This window comes from Haliotis asinina, chromosome 10 (assembly GCF_037392515.1).
Source record: "Haliotis asinina isolate JCU_RB_2024 chromosome 10, JCU_Hal_asi_v2, whole genome shotgun sequence".
Taxonomy (NCBI): Eukaryota; Metazoa; Mollusca; class Gastropoda; order Lepetellida; family Haliotidae; genus Haliotis; species Haliotis asinina.
Window position 1 is genome coordinate 37,612,666 of NC_090289.1, and position 24,040 is coordinate 37,636,705.

At 36.2% G+C, this 24,040-nt stretch overlaps 1 protein-coding gene across 1 annotated transcript in view; it reads left to right on the forward strand.

The window, feature by feature from the left end:
• Nucleotides 1-24,040, forward strand: part of LOC137298485 (titin-like) — a 446,086-nt gene that overhangs the window by 365,929 nt on the left and 56,117 nt on the right. The window contains exons 254-264 of the mRNA XM_067830773.1: nt 1,230-1,592; nt 1,969-2,109; nt 2,799-2,834; nt 3,142-3,265; nt 4,364-4,536; nt 4,902-5,029; nt 8,616-8,775; nt 10,701-10,722; nt 11,487-11,631; nt 13,142-13,280; nt 15,128-15,181. Coding sequence (XP_067686874.1) covers nt 1,230-1,592; nt 1,969-2,109; nt 2,799-2,834; nt 3,142-3,265; nt 4,364-4,536; nt 4,902-5,029; nt 8,616-8,775; nt 10,701-10,722; nt 11,487-11,631; nt 13,142-13,280; nt 15,128-15,181 — 1,485 coding nt within the window. The remainder of the gene's footprint in view (nt 1-1,229; nt 1,593-1,968; nt 2,110-2,798; nt 2,835-3,141; nt 3,266-4,363; nt 4,537-4,901; nt 5,030-8,615; nt 8,776-10,700; nt 10,723-11,486; nt 11,632-13,141; nt 13,281-15,127; nt 15,182-24,040) is intronic.

Consider the following 24,040-nt stretch of genomic DNA (forward strand, 5'->3'; position numbering starts at 1 on the left):
AACGTTGTGTTCTCTCATAAAGAAGTTGATATCCATAAAAATCTTCATTCTTATGCAAAAATATGGTATAAATTATGCCTGGGTGTGCACCATTGTCAAGAAAGTATGTTATACCTCTTTAATTTACACAAGAACATTTTTTTAATTATTTTTTCTGTACAAAGGCTAAAGCTCTGTTTTCCTTGTTTTCTGGAGTCCTTTCTCTTTTAGTTCAATAGGGACACTGACTCTATAATACAGAGGAAATGTTGTATGATCTGTCTTCATACCTTGATGTCTGTCACATAGATGTACTAGGACATTACACTATGCATGTTTTCTAACAAGGTATTAGTTTGCACTATATGGTTCATTTTTGTACTGTTATAAGAATATTTATTTTAAAAAATGAATAAATACCTCTCAATTATTATTGATTTTCTTCAGAACTAATACAACAAATATCATTTTCTTAAAAATGTCTCATTTACTAACCCAGTTCACAGTTTAGCTACCAATTCTACTATAAAGAAATCCCATTACTGATTACTTCATTGTATGAATACAGCATGTTGTCAGATATTATTTCCTCTGAAAATAGGCATTTAATCATTATAAAAGATTATTTAATAAGTAAGTATCTGTCAAAACGTGTATTCATATTTAGAAGATCTGTTAATTTTTTTTTATCTGGATATCTACTGATATTATTTTTCTGAATTTCATACATTCTGTATACCAGTGTTGTAACTTCCATAATCTATATGCATATTTCTGCCTGGTAGGTTTTGGTATCAGTTATTAGTTACAGTGAACACAATGTGTTTTGTGCTCATCCACCCCCAAGTTAAGGAAGTAGTGTTTCTATTGTGTTATATGGCAGCTGTATCAAATCCAGTGGCAGTAGGGTAACCTAGAGGTTAAAGCAATCACTCTTCACGTTGAAGATTCAGCTTCGATTCCCCTCATGGGTTTCAGTGTATGAAGCTCATTTCTCATGTCCACTGCCTTGATATAACTGTAATATTGCTAACATGGGTAACAAACTAAACTTACTTACTCGCTTTCCATACTCTTACATTAACTTTGCCATCATTGTAGTGCTGCGAACTTTAAAAAAATAGGCCCAAGGTTTAGAATGAAATCATTCCATAGTTTGAGATAGAGACTCATTTGTAGATTAGCTATAGTTTCAAGATAGTGTACAGAAAGTCATGATTGTGCATGGCATCTGACTTTCAATTTTGCAGCACCATTCTTCATCAAGCACCTGCCTCCAAGGATTGACGTCATGGAAGGTGTCGATGTCCAACTGGACTGCATCCTCCGTGGCGGCATTGATCTCGTCCAGTACTCCGATGAGGGTGCAGACCAGGCCAAGAAAGGTCTGGAAGAAGAGGGCTTTGTTGGAGGATTTGTTGACATGGGTAGACTGCCTGCCCCATCATCTCCCCAGGTCTCTGCTGAAACAGGAAGTCCTCCTGCGTTTGAGAAGAAACTGACCGATGTCCAGGCACCAGTTGACAGCCTTGTGAACCTTGTGGTCTCTGTGATAGATGACCCTGTGGCTGATATCACATGGTTCAAAGACGGAAAGGAAATCCAACAAGGAGGTTTGTTGATTCTAGCTGTTTGACACTCTTTACACTGTCTGGTCTCGCAAACAAGTTCCGTTGATATCTGAGATTCATAGGCCCTTTTCACAAAGCAATACTAGCAATAAGAGTTTCTTAAGTTTATATTACGTTTGTAGGAGGTACAACAGTTGTAACACTATGATAGCTTTGAGAGACAGGGCCCAGGCCTATCTTTGCTTCTGTGTCTGTCATTTGTGCCCCATATTGGAATATCTTAGGTATAGGAAATTGCTAGACAGATTTGAATCACATACAAAGCCCAATTTCATCAGTGAACATGGCTCCCATGTTCTAAATATGCATACCATTTTTTGCTATGATGTTATAATATACTCACTTACTTATTATTTAGACAAATATGAAATCTTCTTCGATGCTGGGTGCCACAACCTAGAAATTTACGACACCGAGGTCTCGGACAGCGGAGTGTACAAATGTGTTGCTGTCAATTCCCTTGGCTCCACAGCTTGTCAATGCAAAGTTACTATTAAAGGTATATAAGACTCTTCTCATAGTCCATCCATTCTCAGTATCTTATGAGCTAGGCTGTCAGCATTGTCTGTCCTTCACATATATAAGTGTGTTTGGCTATTTAAGTGACCTTCTGGAAGGTCACAACTATCCCATGATGCAGTGTGTCTACAGGAAGTTAGTCTGTGTACTATACTCTCAGTAGATCTTTAGTGTGTGAACTCTACATCAAAATGCTGATCTATTGCTGTGCAGTAGATATCTGTCTTTCATGTGCCATAATTTATGTTAACATTTGTAAGGAATATCATGTAAAGTTGTTATTATTATGTAAACATTAGTAAAAGATAAAATGATTGAATATGAAAGATTAACTTCATTGTTATAATTCAGTAATCATTAATCATTTGTTGTTCAAATAATATATAAATAACAGAAGTCACATTCGTTTGATGATAACTACAATTATACCAATAATAATGAAACTATCTTTATAATTATAATAATGACACTATATTCTTAACAATAATAATGAATGTGTAAGTATGTTTATGAAACTATTTCTTTAACTTGGCTTAATCACTCATTTTCCCTGATATCAATAATCTGTTTTCTATATTGATATCCATGCTTTGATATCCAACCATTGCACAACTGTCCCTGTTTTGCTGTGACCCTGACCTTGCACAAAATTGACCCTTCTTTCCACAGATTCTGATGATCTCAAAGTTACAACGTCCCTTCCTGGTACGGCCTCCCAATTCTTTAGCTCATTTCATTTTATTTATTTTGAAATCCTGTTATTCTTTCCTCCTTAACTATAATTAATTTAAATGTAATGATGATATAATATTTTACTGTCGATCGTTTTAATTCAGTCACTAAATTTGACTAATAATGCTTTTTATCCAAGCAAAATTAACATTGATCTGAACCAATAACAAGTTATTGAAGACCATAATAACACTATTCCTTACACTGGCTTCTTAATGAATAGTACTATGACCAGTTGTGTTAGCGATTGTCACTGACTGTGTGCACCTGTATTGTGTAGCCGATGATTCAGGGAAGGAGGCTCCCAACTTCATGACCACCCCCAGTGACCTGACCCTCCCAGCAGGTAGCGAGGCTGTGTTTGAGTGCAGCGTCACTGGCAAACCTACCCCAGAGGTAGCATGGTAAGACATGGAAACTTTCAACATAGTTTTGTTTAAAATTTAGAGTTCTATTTGCAAGAAGTTCTATTTTCTATTTCTATGAAGCAAATCCAGGGCCTAAATTTTTGAAGCTCTCTTAGTGCTAAGACAGTTGTAAGTTAATGTTAATGTATGGCACTTACGACTATCTTTGTGCTAAGGGAGCTAAGACTTCTAGGCCTAGAATTCCACAGGTTCACAAGGGCTCCTTTGCAATATGAATGGGTTGATTTGTTACTATCAAAATTATATCTATTTGGAGACTAAGATTTAGTATAAGTTGTGCAAGATATGTTTGGGTTTGGGTTTTCCCTAATCGCGTGTTTAGCAGTATTCTGTCAGTCTGATATTTAACAGTATGAACCAGATAATCTAGTGACTGCCTCCATGGGTGTCAGTCTTCACAACTGTGATATGAAGACCTGTTTTGACCATGTCAGTGTTACTGACAACCTGATCCTGTTACTTACCTCCTAGAACATGAACCCATGAAGATCTGGGTTAGAATTTGTCTTCAGCAACACATGCTTGTCATAAGAGGCGGCTAACATGATCTGGCAGTCAGCCTTTGTTACCACGTTACTGAATCCCCATTGTGTAGATTGATGCTCATGCTGTTAATCAATGGATCTCTGGACCAGACACAATTGTCTAAAGACCATTACCATATACCTGGAATACTGTTTAGTGTTGCGTAAAACAACAAGTGAAAAATGTTAGAACATGAGTTTCTGGAGACCAATCCTAACCTGAATTCTATTTTTTTCATATCATTGTTTTCACATTTATTTTCCCCTTATTCCAAAAGGAATGTGTTCCTGTAGATTGTCAAAATTGGGTGCTCTTTCACATTGACATTCTACATTTTCAATGGAGTAATTTGAAAGAATTAAAGCAAGTAAGATCCTGTTATTGATCAATTATCTAGAGTAAAATGAGTAAAGTTATGAGTACAGATGCTTGCTTGAAGATTGTGTGTTTATATTTCCGGGAAAGATAGTTTGGAAAGAAGAAACTAAATATGTGTGAAAAATCAAAACTATTTTAGATGGGTAAAATGCATATATTTGTTCTGATTAGGTTCAAGGATGGGAAACCTGTAACTCCCAATGACTGTCTGAGGATCATTGCCAAAGGAAACAAGCACCAGTTGAGAATATCTGCCATTGTGAAGTCTGATGAAGGACAATATGTCGCCACAGCAACATCAGAGGCAGGCACCAAATCATGTGCTGCTAGACTCACCATACAAGGTGAGATCAGTGAAACCTCATGTAGAAATAATATTATATTGTATGTTTCATACAAATAGTGAACTTGTTAATGTTAAAACAGTGTAAACCATGCTCATTCACAAATGACATAAGTCTAGCTCAATGATTTTGTAAAAATAGTATTTGTTATTAAAATATCTCATTCACTCAGGAGAACCTTGGTGTTTAACTCTGAATTGATCCATTAATGTAATTTTTTCTGCTATTTTGCCTTCATCAGTCAATTCAGTATGTTTGGCAGATCAAAGGATTCATCTGAGGTGCCATAGCCATTTGACTTGAAAGATAATGCCTGAGTATTATGCCCCTTGTGCCATCTCTGACCCATCACTTTTTATCCCCAGTTCTGGCCACCAAGTTTGCTGTGGAGTTGCCAGCAGAAGTCTCTGCCTCAAAGGGGGAAAGTGCCACCCTGACCTGTAGCACCCCCCCAGGGGTCAAGGATGTTCACTGGGAACTCAATGGCAAAAAGGTATGTACTCTTCTGATGTGACCTTGACCCTTTTTGAAGTGACTGACAGCTACTTTTATTGTTGTTGATATGTTGATATTTGTCTTTGGCGATACAATATAGAATTGACTCCCTATAATTATTTTCTTTAATAACACAGTTTTCTGTGTTATTTGTACAATATGAAAAATGTGATGAAGCTCAGCTCACCTGGGATAGTGGGGTAGCCTTGTGGTCAAAGCATTGGCTTGTCACATTGGAAGCCCCAGTACGATTCTCCACATGGGTACAGTGTGTGAAGCCCATTTCTGGTGTCCCCAGCCGAGATATTGCTGGAATATTGCTAAAAGTGTCATAAATCTACATCACTCACTCAGTTCACTCACAGTCTGTTGAAACCTCCATCAAGCACTGAGCAAAAACGACAGTTTGTGGAATTTAATTATTTCACATTTATCATCCTTAATGATGCACCTTTCTTTGTTACTCATGAAACATAACAATACCACAATTCTGTGTATACTATCAGTCCCTAGAAACTCCAAGTCAAACAATGATGAACACAAGCTGCAGCCGCTCCTGCACCAGACAGTAGCAGAGCGTGTGTGTGTGTGTATGGTGCAATGGTGACACAAGACTGTATGATAAGTGTGTTGTGTGCCTCTCGCATGTATAGCAGGGCCCTCCCTGGGTAAACACAGGTATTCACAAACACTGGGTACAATGCACACACTGTGCAGTCAGTAATGTGGTGCACTTCACGGCCAGAACAGGGACTGAAGTAAGGTTAGTTGTGCTAACAGGCTACTTAATAATTGTTCCCTGCTATTAATTTTGTGCCTGCGTGTTATTTTGACTCTCTGTTGTCTCTTCAGGTTGTAATAATTTGAAAAATCATATCTGAAATGAAAAGGCCAACATATGAAGAAACATGTATCAGGGAAAAAATTCTTTTTATTTATTTTTTTGGGGGTATACTTTCAACTTGAAGTGTGTGTAGAGATGAGATTTATGTCATATTATCAATAATCACTGTGTATAATTGCATAATTTTAGTCCTAAATAAACATCATTTTATGTAAGCAAATATCTAAAGGAATAATTATTTGTTTACACCATAATTTCTTGATTGTATAGATAATATGAATCGGTTGTCACTGTAAAACTCAGGAATTCTCAGACTTTAGTACGAGATATGAGGATAGATTTACTCAGTGGTAGACTAGTGGTCTGAGGCTGAAGACCCAGGTTCATTTCCCCACATGGTCGCATTGTGTCAATCCCATTTTTGGAGTCATTTCTTACTACATTAGGAGCGGACAAGTAGTCTAGTGGTTAAAGTGTTCACTCATCACGCCAAAGACTCAGGTTCAATTCCTCACATGGATACAATGTTTGAAGCCCATTTCTGGTATTGCCCTGCTTTGATATTGCTGGAATATTGCAAAAAGTGTAAAACAAAACACACATACTCTTATTATAATATTGCTAAAAGCGTCATAAAAGCATACTCACTCTCTTACTCACTCACTCACTCACTGGAGCAAGGTTATAAGCTTTGTTTGTTTACTATTTACTTTTATTGTTTGTATTTTGCCTTACAAATGTAAGTTTTTCTAACTGCAACAAGACTTCTTGTAACAAATATATTTTTGTTAATTACTGAATGCAAAAGAATTCAGAACATAAATATTTGAAGAATATTGTGTTGTGGTGCAGAGTGAGAATATGTCCCAAAATGGTCATGATCCTGACTGTTTTGTTCAGCATGTATCAGATTCATGTCCTTGAATGATGTCTTAACGTCCACCACAATGGTTGTTGTCGAGATAATATCACAAATCTTGTTTTCCAGAAAGTTTGTATTCATTCAGGCATTACAAATTGGCCAGGGAGATTTATCTGCTATTACGGGTAGGGTTAAAAGGTTAAAGCTAGCTAGTAGTATGTTACTATTGTGCATATGATCCTAAATAAATTCCAAACTGACATACCCCTTTGGCAGTGAAAACCATGTCACAAGTTCACAAATAAGTCCCAGTAGTCATCTGCTTTATGGCAGATGTAAGGGAGTAGGTTGGGTATATATTTCCAGGTTGATTGGACACAGTGTACTAGGGTATGTCTCCCAACAGATTCAGGTAGGTCTTTCCCTGGAATGGGCATTGAGGTATGATAGAGCTTAGCTATTTTTGACTTTCGGAAATGATGTTGTTATGTAAAATGAAATTTAAGAATGTTGGTGGGAAAGTTATCAGACTTTATTCAAGTGGTAGACAACAATTATTTGTATTTACTCATACTTGCAAGTTTTCGACTTCTGATATGATGAAATTCATAAACATGCCTCAAATGGTTTGGAAAGGGTAATTGTAATTAATTTCAACACAAAATCTTAGTTTTACCAAAAATGGTATTATGTAGTTATGTGTTATATCTGTTTGTAGCATATTTTCATCTTATGCGGTTAAGATTAGAATACATCCTGTAAACTCTCTAAAATGAGCCTTTATCGCCTGCCTGCATAATTTAGTAGTGGTACATGTCTGGATCATTAAGTGTCTCATTTATGTTACCACATCTCATTTCTTTTTAAACAAAGTTGGTGATTTCTGAAATTATACAGGTTTTGTGGTCAATTAGGAGTTGTAACTGTTGTGGTCAGTTGCATCTATGAAGATTTGGTTAATCACCAGAAATGTTTACCCAATGAGATGCTTATTTCTGTAGCCATTTGGTATTAAGACTCCCCCAAAATAATATTTCAAACACTAGGGATAAAATAGGTCCAGCAATGTAAGCTGATCACTAGACATGACTTTGGATCTAGATCAGACTTGCTGACACAGTTAGTGTTGACTATCTCAAAACATCATTGGATTGTCTGGTCCATGCAAGCTGGAATACTGTGTGGGGGCAAATAATAATAACATCACAGCATTTGCATATTTTAGTTAGTAATAGAAAGATGATCATTAGAAAACTGTCAGCATTGTAATGGCTATTTTTTTTTATATAATTAGGCCAGACCAATGTATTTCTTGTTTATGGACTTTTCCTTTGAAAACCTTAGGTAGGGAGGGGGAAAAAAAAAAATCGCCACAGTAATATTCATTCTAAATACTAACATATTTTACTTTTCTCAGTTTATGAGGTGTATATTGAAAAAAATCTAAAAAACCCATTTCATGTTAGTTTACATTTTTTGCCACTGAGAACATTAGGATTTTATTTTTTTAGCCGGGAAATGTATGTTTTCTTTTTGTTCTTATTTTCTTAAAAATATGACGAACCGACAGATCTATAAAACAAGAAATAAAATTGGTGTGGCCTGATTTTATGATGTGAAGTGTGTGTTTGAAAGTGGGGTGGGTATATGGGTACAGATGAAAGTCTAGTAATTAATTCAAAATGACTAGTGTTGTGGCCTTTACTTAAGCCGATGAGATACTTCACACTGTAATCAGTCTTAGCCACTGCCAAAGAAAATGTTATGACAGTAAAGTGATTGTCAGTTCTGTGACATATGACGTGAAATCAAGGGCGGATTTGCTTATATATGACAGTTAATGGATTACCTGTCTACATTTTCATTATCTCGTTAAAGGTAAACAAAAGCCACCAGGCTGTGATGACCTCTGAACCTGATGGGACTCAAACCCTTGAGCTGAAGAACTTGATCAAATCAAACTTTGGAACATACTCCTGTGTAGCCAAAATGGCTGACAAGACAACTCTCACCACAAAAACCAAGTTGGTGTTGGAAGGTGAGTCCCAGTTGTATTTGCACATTCTTTTAGGTCAACAGTAAAACACTTGTTGATTGTTCATCATTATATTCTCACCCTTCTATGTCCTTATGGATTAAGTTAATTTGTGTTTGGTTATTTGTTCCCTGTCACCTTCTGACACTATAAAACTGGAGTGAAGTTTTAAATGGCATTCAAATCTTTTTCCATAAAACATGTAAGCTATCATTAACTCTCCTGTAGAATATGTTATCCTGTGTGTTCTCTCTCTGTGATGTAGACAAAATATGTTGACTTGACTATGACTTGAGTCATGAAGAATATTGAAACATTGTGAACATATTAATGGATTTTGGAGTTAATGGTTCACCATTCAAGACATATCACTTTTCCATGTGTATGTGTTTCTGCCTTTCTCAGTCAACCATCCTTGTGCTTAACCCAGTTCTAGGCAGGGTAACAAAAAGTACCATCTGTTAATGCCTCATGGTGTGCCACTATCAGAGCATTGTACCACTGCTCTTCCACTCAAAGATACTATCATAAAACCCATATATGTGGTTGATATAATCTGGTTGTACCTGGTAGTCCTCAATCCCAGGCATGGTAACTTAAAGTACCACCTTTTAATGCGTCTTAGTGTGCCACCATCAGAGGATTTGAACCACTGTTGTTCTACTCACAGACCTTATCCTCCATACCCATATACATGGCTGACATAATCTGGTCATACCTGTTTGCATTTAACCCATAGTTCTTAATCCCAGGCATAGCAACAAAAAGTACCATCTTTTAACACTTTTCAATGGATTGAACCACTGTCCTTCCACCCTATGACACTATCATCCAAAACTAGAGGGGTGGTGGTTAGAGCATTCACTTGTTACGCCGAAGACACAGGTTCAGTTCCCTGTTTGGGTACAATCAGTTAAGTCCATTTCTCCTGTCTCCTGCCATGATATTGCAGGAATATTGCTAAAAGCAATGTAAAACAATACTCACTCACTCCAAAAAACATGTAGGTGGTTGACATAGTCAGGTGAAACCTGGTTGTATTCAACCCATAATCAGTTTCAGTGCCAGGCAGGGTGACAAAACGTACCATCCTTTAACACCTCTTGGTGCTCTACCATCAGAGGATTAAACCACAATCCCTGATGCTATCTACCTGAACCACGTAGGTGGTGAAAGTAACCTGTTTGAGAGACAGCTTAGACAAAATGAAACAGGGAACATGACACAAAGCATACAACTTCACAGATCAAGGAACAATTCTTTTTTCTGCAAATGGTTCTAAAGTTACTCTGAGATTTGCATGACACTTTTTCCACTTGAGTAAACATTCAGATTATTAATAAACAATAATACTCTGGTGTGGCAAATGTAAACACCATTTTTACACATGATGGAACCAAGTGTGCATTTTTCTTTGATGGATCAGGATATCGTGGACCTATGGTATATCAGGGCAGAAATATCAAAGGGCCACATCTCAATGCGTTTCAAAGTAAATCAGTTCTAGAATGACACACTTAAATATTAATAGCTTTCCAACAACTACCTATTGCCTTGGAAATGTCAGACAGTCTCTTTATGTGATGACAGTAGAAAATATTATATGACTTGACTTTTTTGTGAGAGCTCAGTGTAAATATGCCAGCTAAAGACAGATAGTCGACATTACATTTATTTCTGATGATGGAATATTGATGGGGTCCTGTGTACTGACAGAGATATTGACATCATAGGGAGGTGGAGACAAATCCATTATTTGTCTTCATTGCGTTCTGGAGAGAGGCAAAGACAGCAGTGACCATTTCCATGTTTTGGAGGTGTGAGGCTTTGTTTTGTGGTGATTGTGATTTTCAAATGTTAAAAATATTTCTAGGATATGCTATGTTGTTTGAACAGCTGATGTAATGTTTTTAATTATTTTTTTGCAGAAGTTGTTGAAATGGAGGAAGAGTAAGTATTTTTTAAACATTTTTTTGATAAATGCAAATGTTATTTTTGAATGATTGCAATGTTTTTTGTATCTGAATGTACATATGATGGAATGTTTGTGTAGACATGTACAGAATTGTATTATTAACAAACTTCTGAACTACTTAGCCTGAAATGACCTCTGTCAGGAGTCTTGCCAAGTGCGTTGTTGTTAAGGCAGGTAGTGCATAGCCAAGTTGGTGGCGTGGTCACTTGTTATGTAGGAGTCTTAGGTTCAATTCCACATAGTCTCAATTTGAGGAAGGTTTTGGGGTCCTTTCTGGTACATAGTTTTAACATGATGGGATAGATGTTACGAAGAAAATCACTTGGGGTGACTGAACATTGAATTAATCTGCTGAATGAACATTGTAAGGTGAAACTGTTACATGAACCTTTTTAGTGAACTCATTGGGTGAAGCAATTGAATGAACCTTTTCAGTGAACTCATTGGATGAAGCAGTTGAATGAACCTGTTGAATGATTTCATCGAATGAACCAGCAGAATTAATGTGTTTGATGAACCAGTAGAATGAACTTGTTGAAAGAAAGTGTTAAATATATTGAATGAACCTGTTGAATTAATTTGCTGATTGAACCAGTAGAATGAAGCTGTGGAATAATCCAGAATAATGAACCTGTTGAATTAATTTGCTGTTTGAACCAGTAGAATTAATCAGTTGAATGAAATTGCTCATTGAACCAGTAGAATGAACCAGTTGAATGAAGTTGAATGTTTCTTGCAGCATGAAGAAACCCAAGTTTGTGAAGACCCTCATGGATGTGTCCTGTCGTGATGGCGACATGGTGAACTTGGAGTGCCAAGTCCGTGGCGACCCCCGACCTCAGATCACATGGTACAGAGACGGTGAAGAAATACCGGACACTCAGGTAAGTTTGAAATACATGTATTGCTAATAGTATGGGGTCTCATTGATTCTGTCTGGAGATGACAGCAAGTCAGTACAGGTTCGGTGAAATACTTAGACAGGGTAGGGTATATATGTTTTGAAATATGCTTTAGCTTGTTATTGTTTCCTACAAAAACATAAAGATCTATATCGTTTTGAATGATCAATATTCCTGTAGATAGATATCCTATTATTTATTTGAGAGATGTATATTCAGTTTCGTGTTTGAATTTGTGAATAATTTAATGCTTTAAAACAAAATATATATTAATAAAACTGATATTTAGTTAAGCGGTTAAGTGTTCCCTGTGGTGTTAACATTGTGAAAAAAAATATCCTGCTAAAGAAGTCTTTTCAAATGGCATTATTACGGAATACTTGCTGGAAATGTTTTTATGATGTTATGGGTGTGTGGGTCTGTTTCTGTAATGGCGTTGTGAAGGCCATCCATCAGCCTAGATGTGAGAGTGATGACAGTGATTGAGGGCGTGTCAATAGGCCTGATATGAATAGAACATTAACGTCATAAACATTACATCATGTGACACCACAGCTTCTTTATAGCAGAATGAAGTCAATAACACAATTAATTATTATTTTAGCTATTTTGTTATTTTCCTCCTTGTTTTGTTGTGATGGGGGAACATGAAAGATTGTCAAGGGGAGGGGTGGAAAAGTGGATTAATTTCATTGTTGGGGTGGGGATTAGGGATTTTCAGGACTGGGATGTATGGATTGATATGGATGGATGGATCGATGCAGTTGTTCAGGGCAGGGGTGGATGGGCTGGTATGTTAGTTCAGGGCAGGGGTGGATGGGCTGGTATGTTTGTTCAGGGCAGGGGTGGATGGGTTGGTATGTTTGTTCAGGATAGGGGTGGATGGGTTGGTATGTTTGTTCAGGCCAGGGGTGGGTGGGTTGGTATGTTTGTTCAGGCCAGGGGTGGATGGGTTGATATGTTTGTTCAGGGCAGGGGTGGATGGGTTGATGCAATTGTTCAAGCTGGGGGTGTCTGGGTTGGTTTCCTGGAGCTGCTGTTCATGGGTTAAATGCCAGGTTTAATGTATTAGAATACTTAATCCTCTGTTGGCAATGTATCATGTCTGTGTGGGTGTCATGAAAATGTCAACTGTTTACTACCTGCATCATTTCCAACTGTGGGTTGATACACTGTGAAAAGACTGAAATACTGATTAAAAAGTTTCATATCTAGTTCCTTTTCATAACTACCATGTTATTTATAATGTTGGAATACATATTAGGTGCATACTTTTAAGTATTTTTAATCTGAATCTTTTTATTGTGGGAAACCTCTTTACTTCTCCAAAACCTTATAACATGGGACCTTTTACTCCAGGGATGATGATGATGATGATGATGATGATGATGATGATGATGATGATGATGATGATTATGATCCCAGGTTTCTCAGAAAAAAATAAACTGCAGAGTTAACCACAACCAGATTATTATGGCATCATTGTTTTCAGGATTTCCAAATGAGCATGATCGGAACTACCTGTAAACTGTGTATTGTGGAAGTCTTCCCTGAAGATGAAGGCAAATACGTGTGCAAGGCTGTCAACAGTGCAGGGGAGGCAACTACATCATGCATAGTGTTCGTTGAAGGTAGGTTACCTCCCTTGGATCCCATGTTCAATCTTCTGGGACATAGACACTACATCTTGCTGTTTCAGCATGTATGCATTTTTTTCAGTCCGTATATCTTGTCACCTCTGTTTCAGGAATGTGTCTTTTCATTCAAACTGATGGCAGTATTGTACATACACACGATACATACATCCATTGCACACAGTCCCCGAAACACATTAAAATATCAGATGTTGTATGTTTTTCTGATGTTATAAAAATTATCTCAACTTGATGCAAACTATGATCTGCATTGCAAACATCACAGATACATATTTTATTAGATTATTTTTGGATTGTAATACTGAATGAAATTTTGTAAATGAAAACATCAGTCCAATTTCATTGCCTTCAGTTGGGCTGAACAAATGTCAATGGATTCTGAACAGATTTTCGCACACAACAATGGTCAAGGAGTATCCCACTGCTGTGGCTGATTACCTACTAACAAACATGTAATTACATCTCCCCCTAACTCCCAGCTTATACAGCGGCTTCATGGAGTCTGACTTCAAGGAGTCCAACCCAGCTGTTGCGTACCTGTTCCGTTATTGTGTGCGTCTTTGTAGACTAATGACCCACATCTTAAGGTCACCTTTGAACCATGCAAGGTCAATATCCTTACCCTGAGGGGTTGAACAGACCCAAATGTCCCTTTCTTAGACAGGAAATAAAGTTCAGAGAATTACTACTGACTGTATTGTAGGTACATAGAGTTCTTCCAGAGGCTGTCAGATCTGACATAATGTAAGATCATAGTCTGAAAATGGGGCTTGATGCATAATCCCATGATCACTAGATTACTCTATCAAATGCAGCCAAAATTTATTGACTGACAGGATATCATTGTGAAACTGTTGCTGTGTTTTAGAACTCTCCCTCACTCAATTTTTCCAACAATAGTGGATTTTTACTTTGGATTTAAAGATCAAGTTCAAATTTTTTCAAGGAATATTTATGTGATGAATCCATTGTAAACATGATCTTTGCTTTGATAATTATACAGTCAGCAGTATATACTGAACAACAAAAGTTAGGTATTGAGACCATTTGGGGAATGTGTCTTTTATGTGGATATAATATAATAAATATATCCCTCTCCAACAAAATGATGATACTGAACCTGTTTTGTTCAGTGTGGAACAAGAATAGAATAGTTTTGTATTCATAAGCATAATCCTAGTTGTCATGGTTACTTTTTTGGAAATGCTTAAAGTATTGTATAAAACTGAATATAAGTAAACATACGTGAGTTGAATGGTTCACTGAAATGTTTGTAAAATATTGTGATCAATGTTTGTATAATGTTCCTAAACAGTTGCTTGTTGGTGAAGTCATGTGACATGTTATTCTTCCTTTGTTTCTTTTGATGCTGGTTTTGTTGCTATGGCAACATGCTTTAATGTTGTTTAATATGTGAAAACACTCAAAGTTGTCACAGGATGAAATATTTCAAACTGATAAAATATGCACAAGAAAACAATAGTTTTGAAACAGTTTTGGTTATCAAATCCTCTTTATTGATGCATAGACTATTTGGATAGATACAAACATTTTGTCAACAACTGATAATAAAAAATCAACATTAACAGGACATATCTTTTAGACAAAACAAAATGCTAAACTTCAGATGGCTCAAGAATGCTTGAAGAGAATTCTAAATTTTTTTTAGGCATTTCATCTGGTTAAAGTTACCTGTACCAAACATTTGGACATAACTTTTGTGTGACAGTTCACAAGACAAATCCCTCCCTGTGCTGACTTTCTGTGTGAAGCCATACCCGTGTTAACCCTATCTGACCACCTCCCTATTGTTTTCCAACTAGACATCAATGACATGTCCATCGACTCCGAGTCCAATGCCTCCTCGCTCAACCAGGGTAAGATGCAACCTCTCAGCCTTCTCATATAGACCTCGCTTAACTACAGCCAAAATCTCTTAAAGCTGAATATGTATCTGAAAATAACAACACTGTCTAACATTTCATTTGTCTTAGCAAATAAGGTTATTTTGTAAATCTGGCACGAGGTATCATTGTAATGTCCTGAAATTTTTAGATAATAATGAAATAACTTGACCGAAAAGTATTCAAAATTAATGTAAAAGTTTTACATTTCTGAATATGTCTGCTTGGCAAGATATGGCTGCAGTTACTGCTTATATTCATGTAGCTTTTTGTATAATCATAGCCAGAGCTTTCATCTCTGATAATATATGTTCTTGTTGACTTGACAGAGAGGCAGTCATTTGTGAAATACATAACCATTGTTGCATATATTGTTGAGATGAAATCACTGGCTTCAGCACAAGCATTAAATACTGTGATGTCTTCTCCCTTGGAAGCTTTTTATATTAAGCTTAATTCACCTGCCACAACTACAGTGCAGTGCCTCTATGTAGCCCTGAGTCTGTTTTCTGAGTATGTTCCCAGCAGAACTTAAACTATCTGTAACTTATTGTGCAGGATTGCTGGGTAAGGCCAAACTCCTTTGTTTGATTCATGGATTACAACAACATTCTTATCATAAAGCCACAACAAATTGTTTAAATGCATATGACTGGATTTGGATTTAGATAGTCAGTTTAACAAAAGTTAATCTTGGTATAATTGGATCTTTATAATATTAAAAATCTAAAATCTGACTTTCTGTGTTGATTTATTGTTTGATAAATTCAGTTGCAATCATATTGAAATATCTTGGAATTTTTGTATTGTCAAAAGGCCTTTTGGTCAATGATATATAAAACACGATTTTATGATTTTGTTTCTAAATTTTTGTTGTAAGACCTGAGTAATGTGTTACCCCTGCTAGTAACTCTGAAGACAGACTCTGTAACTATGTCTAGACCTCTGTACTTACATTTTATCATTTCAATGGCATTTCTTTATTTTCTCTAGACATTCTGTCACCCATACACGTACAGTCTAGTACTCTTAGTTTGGGGACACTGGGAAAGCATGACGTTTATACAAAACACCAAGCACATTGTTTTTATATTTTATATGAAGTTGAAATAAAATATTTTGCATGAAAACTAGAAAATGAACAGGTATACTGGTGTCTTTGAGGAAACTAGTGATGTAAGATTTGATGCATGCCAAATAGTTATCAGTTGATTAGTAGTAAGTGTTTAGATACTCTTGGTAATTAGTTTTAGAGTGTACAGATACACTCTGTGTTGAAATTATGTTATATACCCATCTGTGGTGGTACAGGAAGTGATTGTGATGTCATGTGACATGTTGCTGCATTCATATTCAGCTGGTATTATTTCATATTCTACATCAGTCTATATGTTATAAATATGGACATCTATTCATCGATGGGGTATGGGGTATCCTTGTGGTTAAAGCGTTTGCTCATCACACCAAAGACATGGGTTCAGTTCCTCATATGGATTCAATGTGTGACCTAGTGATCTTCGCTGTGATGTTGCTGGAATATTGCTAAAAGCGACGTAAAACCTTACTCACTCATCACTATGTGTTTGACCATGGCATATCTGCACAAGGACTGTTATGTTGGTTACAGGAGAATTTATGTGTACGGTTTGTTTGAAATTAAAAATGACAGTCGGGGCTTCCTGTTGGAACTTTCATGTCAAAATTTAGGAGATCTGAAGATTTACAGTAACTGCAGTGAACCCAAGTCCCACCTTAATTACTGCATAACTACATGTTGTATAAACACACATATGTCATATTTGGTATTTGATTTCACTTAGGGTCACAATAGAACCTTGATAGTCAGTTATTTTCCTTCCTGGAAGCATCACCCAGTTTAACTAGTAGGCACTATTTGTATTGCAGATAGTGATGTGATAGAGTCACAGAAACCATGTTACTGAGACATGAGGTCGACTTTATTTCATTTATTGTTCTGTTTCCATTCACTGATTTCTTTCAATGTTGTTGGCCTGGACTTTTTGTCATACAAAGCTTCCTTATCTATATACCCCAATCAATAAAGTTAAAAAGTTCCCATTTTCAAGTATATCTGTAAAAAGTTGAACAGATCCACATTTTAGTATCCTTATAAAAATTTAGCAGATTAAAATTTAAATATCCCAAGCTAGGTCAAACAGACCCATACCCTTTTATTCCCATCAAGAGCTGAACTGATTAATATCTTAACTTCACAAAACAAAGGTCAAACAGACCCATATCCTTGTATCCCTATCAAGAGTTGAAGAGATCCACATTCAAAATCAAAAGTTGGACAGTACCAACAACTTATTATCTTTATCTAATGTTGAGTAGTATGCACTATTATATCTGATGTAGACTGATATGCAGGGAATTACAACAGCCTGCAACATATACCTTAATACTGGAGGATTTCCTGTGTTGGATGTGGAGGATGTGTAATCTGGCCATCCATGAGTCATGTGCTGTCCTTAGCAACAAGTACATTTATGTTACAAATGTGCTGAAATGTGTTGTGGACAAACCTTTTAGTAGTGTGTTGTTTCTAAAAATATAAAAGTCTATACAAAAATATCTTACAATTACTACACTTTACTGTGATGTGAAGTCTTTGTAATTTAATTGTACTGATACTGAAGTAAAAACACAGACATGTGATTAGTTTGAGTTTTTTTATTCATACATTCCAGTTGATTACAATTATGAACAGCAAATTCTGGAATTTACTGCACCCCTTATAGTTCTTAGTTTGTGCTGGTTGGTTCTTAGTTTTGTGGGTAACAATGGTTCAGGTAAACATGTAAGATGTACATGACTTTAGAAATTCCTCACACATTGAGTTGAGAAAGCCTGGTGTTGAATCCAACAACCTTACTCACTCATCCTGTTGTGGGGCAGTGGGGTAGTGGTTAAAGTGTTTATTCATCATGTCAAAGACCTGGTTCATTCCCTACATGGGTACTATGTGTGAAGCCCATTTCTGGTGGTCCCTTCCATGATATTGCTGTAACATTGCTCAAAGCAGCGAAAAACCCAACTCCCTCACTTATCCTATTGTGGAGTGGTGGGGAAGCCGAATGGTTGAAGTGTTAGCTCATCATGCCGAAAACCTTCTTTTTTCCCACTTGGGTACAAAATGTGTGAAGCCCATTTCTGGTTTCTCCCGCCATGATATTGTCGGAACATTGCTAAAAGCATGTAGAACCAAGCTCAAACATGATACATCATATAGTGGTCGTATTTATATCAAATGTCAACAAAATTTATAAGTTGGTTATTTTAGAATTAAGCATTTTGATATATGCAAAGTGTATGTCACATGCTTCATTCTTGAGCAGGACAGGCTGGCATGAAATGACAACATATAAATGGCTATTATTGGTGGTAGTTTAGGATATACTTGTTGACAGTGATGGATGGCTTAATGTTGGTTAAGTGAAGGATGATGTGGTGACCAGCACAGGATGGACCAACAATTGCTGGCTTTTACATCGGTTTGGAATGAGGAAATGGAAAACTCATTGGATAACCGCTGACCGATGTTTGTGGGAGTGCACTCATCATCATGACTTCGATTGTTGTACAACAGCTGATGGGAACGTGACCCGTGGGTGTGTGATAATCATTGTGTCAACATTTTCCCTTTGTCCATTAAATGTACAATCCCAGTTTTTGTATGTTTTCAAAGTGGTTTTGATTGTCAGCTTTCTTCTTTGATGTCGTGATGAAATTACTGAAATTAACTTAGTGTACTGTGACAGGGTCCATCCTAGATTGTGATGGTTGAATGAGTTAAGTGAGTGAGTGAGTTTAGTTTTATGCTGCACTCAGAGATATTCCAGCTATATGGCAGTGGTCTGTAAATTATCAAGTCTGGACCAGACAATCCAGTAATCAACAACATGAGCATCAATCTGTGCAGTTGGGAAGTGATGACATGTGTGCACCAAGTCCGCAAGCCTGACCACCCAATCCTGTTAATTGCCTCTTACAACAAACATTCCGGGTAGTTGGGTTTTTTTTATGGCAAGCATGGTTTACTGAAGACCTATTCTACCCCGGATTCTTCAGACGAGCATGATTATGACGACAATGATTGCTAGAGTACTGTATGGAGGTCTAAAGCATGAAATCAGATCCAGTCTTTGTTGTATAGAAAATGGTATAAAAACCTGAACGTATGATATTGATTATTCTTGGTGACTGATAATACTGTGTATACTCAAGGCTTGGAAACCAGTGAAAAAATGTATTTTTTCGATTGTTGATTTGATGGCTGCGTATAAACCAGACTCTTATCAATTCTTTACATTATGGAGTGGTAGGGTAGCCTAGTGGTTAAAGTGTTCACTTGTTACTCAGTGGCCCAAGTTCAATTCCCTAGATGGGTATTATGTGTGAAACCCATTTCTAGTGTTCCTGGCCATGATGTTGATGGACTATTGCTAAAATTGGTGTGAAAACACACTCACTCTTTCTAGCATGGCAAATATATTAAAAGCCTGTTTTGAGCCTGTGGGACTTCAACGTATTCTTGTCCAGGTCAGTATTCAAAAAGAAGGAACTGATGACCAATCCCTGAAGTAGGATGACCAAATCTGATGTTATTGGAAACTTTAGCAACATCTTGTTTGTGCAAGGTAAATTTATTTGGCCTGTTTTCTTTAGTGTTAATGTCAGAACTTGTGCAAGCACACCTGGCAATGAATCATTCAGGATCAAATATCAGTACTTGATACATTCACATTCTTGGGTCATTTTTATCTACCATAAGTACTCTACTTTACATATTATGTTTTATTGATTCATGTCTTCATACCTGTACAAAATACTGCCTTTTTTTATACACCTTCATTTATTTGTAGGCTGCATGTAAACTTTACCCTCTGTCAATTATAGGGTGCTTAAGTCATGGCCGACCAGATGGGCTTTTTCCATAGCATGTGGTGACATATATTCTGTGAAAATTTTTTACGATTGGCCGTATGTTCAACAATGAGTAATGCTTTAAGGCGTCATATGGCAGGGTACATGGTATAGACAAAACATGTGGGACATGAGTTTTATGTTCATATCAAAACATCAGTGTTGTAAGACTTCATGTCTTTATAAACCAGTCTGATTGTCACTCCATCAGATTATCGAGGCCCCCAAATACATAAATTTGATGTAATTGTTCATGAATTAGACTGAGACAGCAAAATAATTTAGTACAATACAACTTGCTTAAATGAATGTTTGTTTGAGATTGTTAGTGCTGTACTGTGAATGACTCAGGTTTGATAAAGAAATGTGTCAGCCTTTTATCTCTACATTCCTTCTGTTGTCATGTTTCCTGGTCAGAATAAAACTAGATTCACCAGTTGCCAGGATCAAAATCACAAATGTGGAACTTTGAAATATTGTTTTATCATCCCAAAGATAAAATGTTTAGTTAGGTTTTGCTTCAACAGAATATTTCTTCTGTCATCTGACTCTATTACCATCTAAAATAATTGATATGCTATTCAAAAGAAGTTAAGAACATTTATTTTTTCCATAGTTGAACTGTAATAGTTCATGGGTATTTCAACAGTCTTCCTGCTGTGGATCTTTTAGTACTAGATTTATAGGAATGTATCATCAAAGCAAAAAAGAATGAGAAGGAAGTACATGTTTTTATGAGTCGAGCATCAATAAGGAAAGGATATACCTGACACAGCTGATGTATTACTTTGAAAATCACCTAGTTTGTACACAAAGAAGGAATCATGTTTTTTTTTTCACGTTAAACACTTCTTGAAGCATCAATTGTTCATCTCAACAGACATCTTTGTTCATGAAAGAGCAAATTGTGTTTTTAAGTGAGAACAAGATATCTGTGTAGAGGATGTGTTGGATCAGGACTTTCTTTGAACGCTTCCTTGAACATCGTTGCCGTGTTTTCCAGCTGTTGTGTCTTACATTCATCCTGGTGTTCTTAAATACACATCTTGACTTTAAAAATGTGTTTTAAAATGCAATGAGAACTTTACTTTGAATATTTGAAACAGAACTTACAAATTTCTTGGACAAACTATACCATGTCTTTCTCCATAATGTGTTCACCTTGTTATTATTAATAATAAGCCATTTTGTTACCACTCGGAAACATTTTGTGAATACCAATTAAATTAAATATGATATGAATTAATGTGCCATTCGGAGTTCATAATTAAAAATAAAATTAATGTTATAAATTTGAAGAGTAAAATTTCTCTGTTTCACATACCTTTTGATGTTGAAGGTCTTAAATATTTGTTGATTTAATGTTCAACATTTCATTGTGTTTGCTAAGGGTAATAGGGTAAAGGTGAAAAGGTTGAAATGGTTGACACTTTAAGAGCCTGCATTAACTAGAAACTTGACATTTGACATTGCCAGTTTCCAACTGAGAGTTTGTCGATTCATGATTTTGCTGTTTTGTATATGAAACTGTACAAGGAGTAATATTGTAGAAATTGAGAAATGATTTCAGAAAGCAAACATTACATTTGTGAGTATCAGTCTGTGGGACTGACATAACTGCTCGTCAATTTCATCTCACTCACATGTCATATGATGTAGGTCACATGACCATCATGTGTGACAGTGACCATCAAAATGAGGAGACAAATGGTCAAAGTTTTAAAGGTTAAATGGAGACTTTCTTGTTGAACAAATCTTTGTCTTTCACAGCTAACACACTGAAGGGGATTAAATTTTATCTTATCATTCTTGTATACATTATTTCGTGGCTGTTATGGAACATTAATGATATTCCAGCCTCCATAAGAGTGATGTTTGAAATGGTTATGCAATGGCTGTTTGACAGACTGGGGTCAGGGGTCCGAAAGCATGAACCCATCAGTAGATGTGTCTGTACATTTCATACTCTCATAGGCACCAGACCATGTTGTGTTTCACTGGTAAGTACATGAACATTTACCCTTAAAAAATAGGAACGGTGTTATTTTTCAGAAATGAGCCGTGAAAAGACATCACTCAGTGTATTATAGCAATGTGACTGTAACCTCTGAAATAGTATCAGTGCTGTTTGTAGGTAATTTTAGGGGTAAACAAATTTAAAATCTGGTTCTGAAGGAAAAACAGTGGAGTAATTTATCCTTGACCTTCCCTGGACAGATTATCTTCAATACTTTGAAAAGTCAAAATTTCTTAAATGTCAGTATCAGGGCTGCTTTCATATTACTGTTATCACAAAGTAGATGAGTGGTACCTTTGAATTATTTATAACCATGGTTTAGTGAATAAGACAATTAAATGAAAGAAATTTTAAAACATTTTCATTTCAGACATTAACATATCACCAGGACCATAGTTCTTATCTTTGACGCCATGACTGAATATGTGTGGAAATCGGGCAAAATCTGGTCTAAATGTCTTTGAGTAGCGTTAACTGACAAAGAGTTGAGGTGTCAAAGGATGGTTGTAGATCCCCTTGATTATTCTATATTCAGTTCAAGTTATATCATTAACGTTTATCAATCTGATGTGTTGCACCACCCAACACAACAATGAACTAACTCCATGCTTGTAGGAACTAGCTGTTGAAATGTACGACCTGATTTTCTAACATTCCACGGCAGTTCATGGTTGTCGAACAGATATGTCACAATATGAAGGATGAAGTATTTGAGGAATCCAATTGTCAGAAACTCATCATTTCCATGGTGGATGCTCTCAGCTGGAAACCAATCTGTCTGCTAGTGTCTGGTCATGTCACCTCAGCATGACAGCATGACAATGTGTGTAATGAAAGACAGTTGGGAGTGAAGAAGGTTCTCCACTGATTGTAGATGTTTACATCTGTATCCAAATACTGCAACATAATATGATGAACTACCATCTAGTCTATGAAATGAATATATTTTACAGAAAAGGCAACAATTCATGAATTATAATCATATATTATAATGACAAGGAGTCCAGAAACAGTTCATCAACCTACAAATGTGGTAATTTTCTGTTTGCCAAATATTCTTAACTTGTATAAGCTTTAATGGACATATTTGTTTCAGTGTACATAAAACAAACTAAAGTTACCATTGAACATGGCTCCAGAAAGGTTGAATTAGGTTAAAAAAAATATTACGGTTCAAAATATGTATGCAGCCCCTGATAATTTATATATAAGTCCTCTTAAATGAGGTCATAATGACATGTGAATGTTTATATATTTATCTATTTATTTAGTGAGCTTTTCTTTTCTTTCTGTGTTAGTATTTCTTCTTATTTAAGATATTAATTATGGTGAAGTTTAGCTGTTTTCTTGGAACACAGATGTGTTAATGTATTCTGTATTTACCTTTCATTCTAAAACCAGTTTAATTTCCCCTATATTTTCAAGAGATAGAGTACATGGTGATTCATGGGCCATTGAGATGTGTTTAAGTGTTTAATCTTGCAAATCTACCATCTAAATAGATGAACAAATATTGACCTTTTCCTTGAACTTGTAAAGCTCCAGGTAGGTCCATTTATACGAATGCTCCATTTGTTCTGATTCAGACTCCTATTTCCAATAGGCGTCAGGGGTCAAGCTTTACAGTCCCTAATTTGGCCAGCTACTGAAATGCTGGATGATCATGGCAATGTATATCCCATTTAACAGGCTTCCTGCTGCTTTGTAAGCCTCCATGTTCATTACAATAGACTGCCTGGCCACACAAATTATTCGGCATCAATATGTGTCATAAATATGTGTGATATTGTTCGGTAATGAAATATCAATATGTTTAACTTGCCTGGTGATCATAAGAAAGAATAAAATCCTAAATAGCTGTTTCAAGA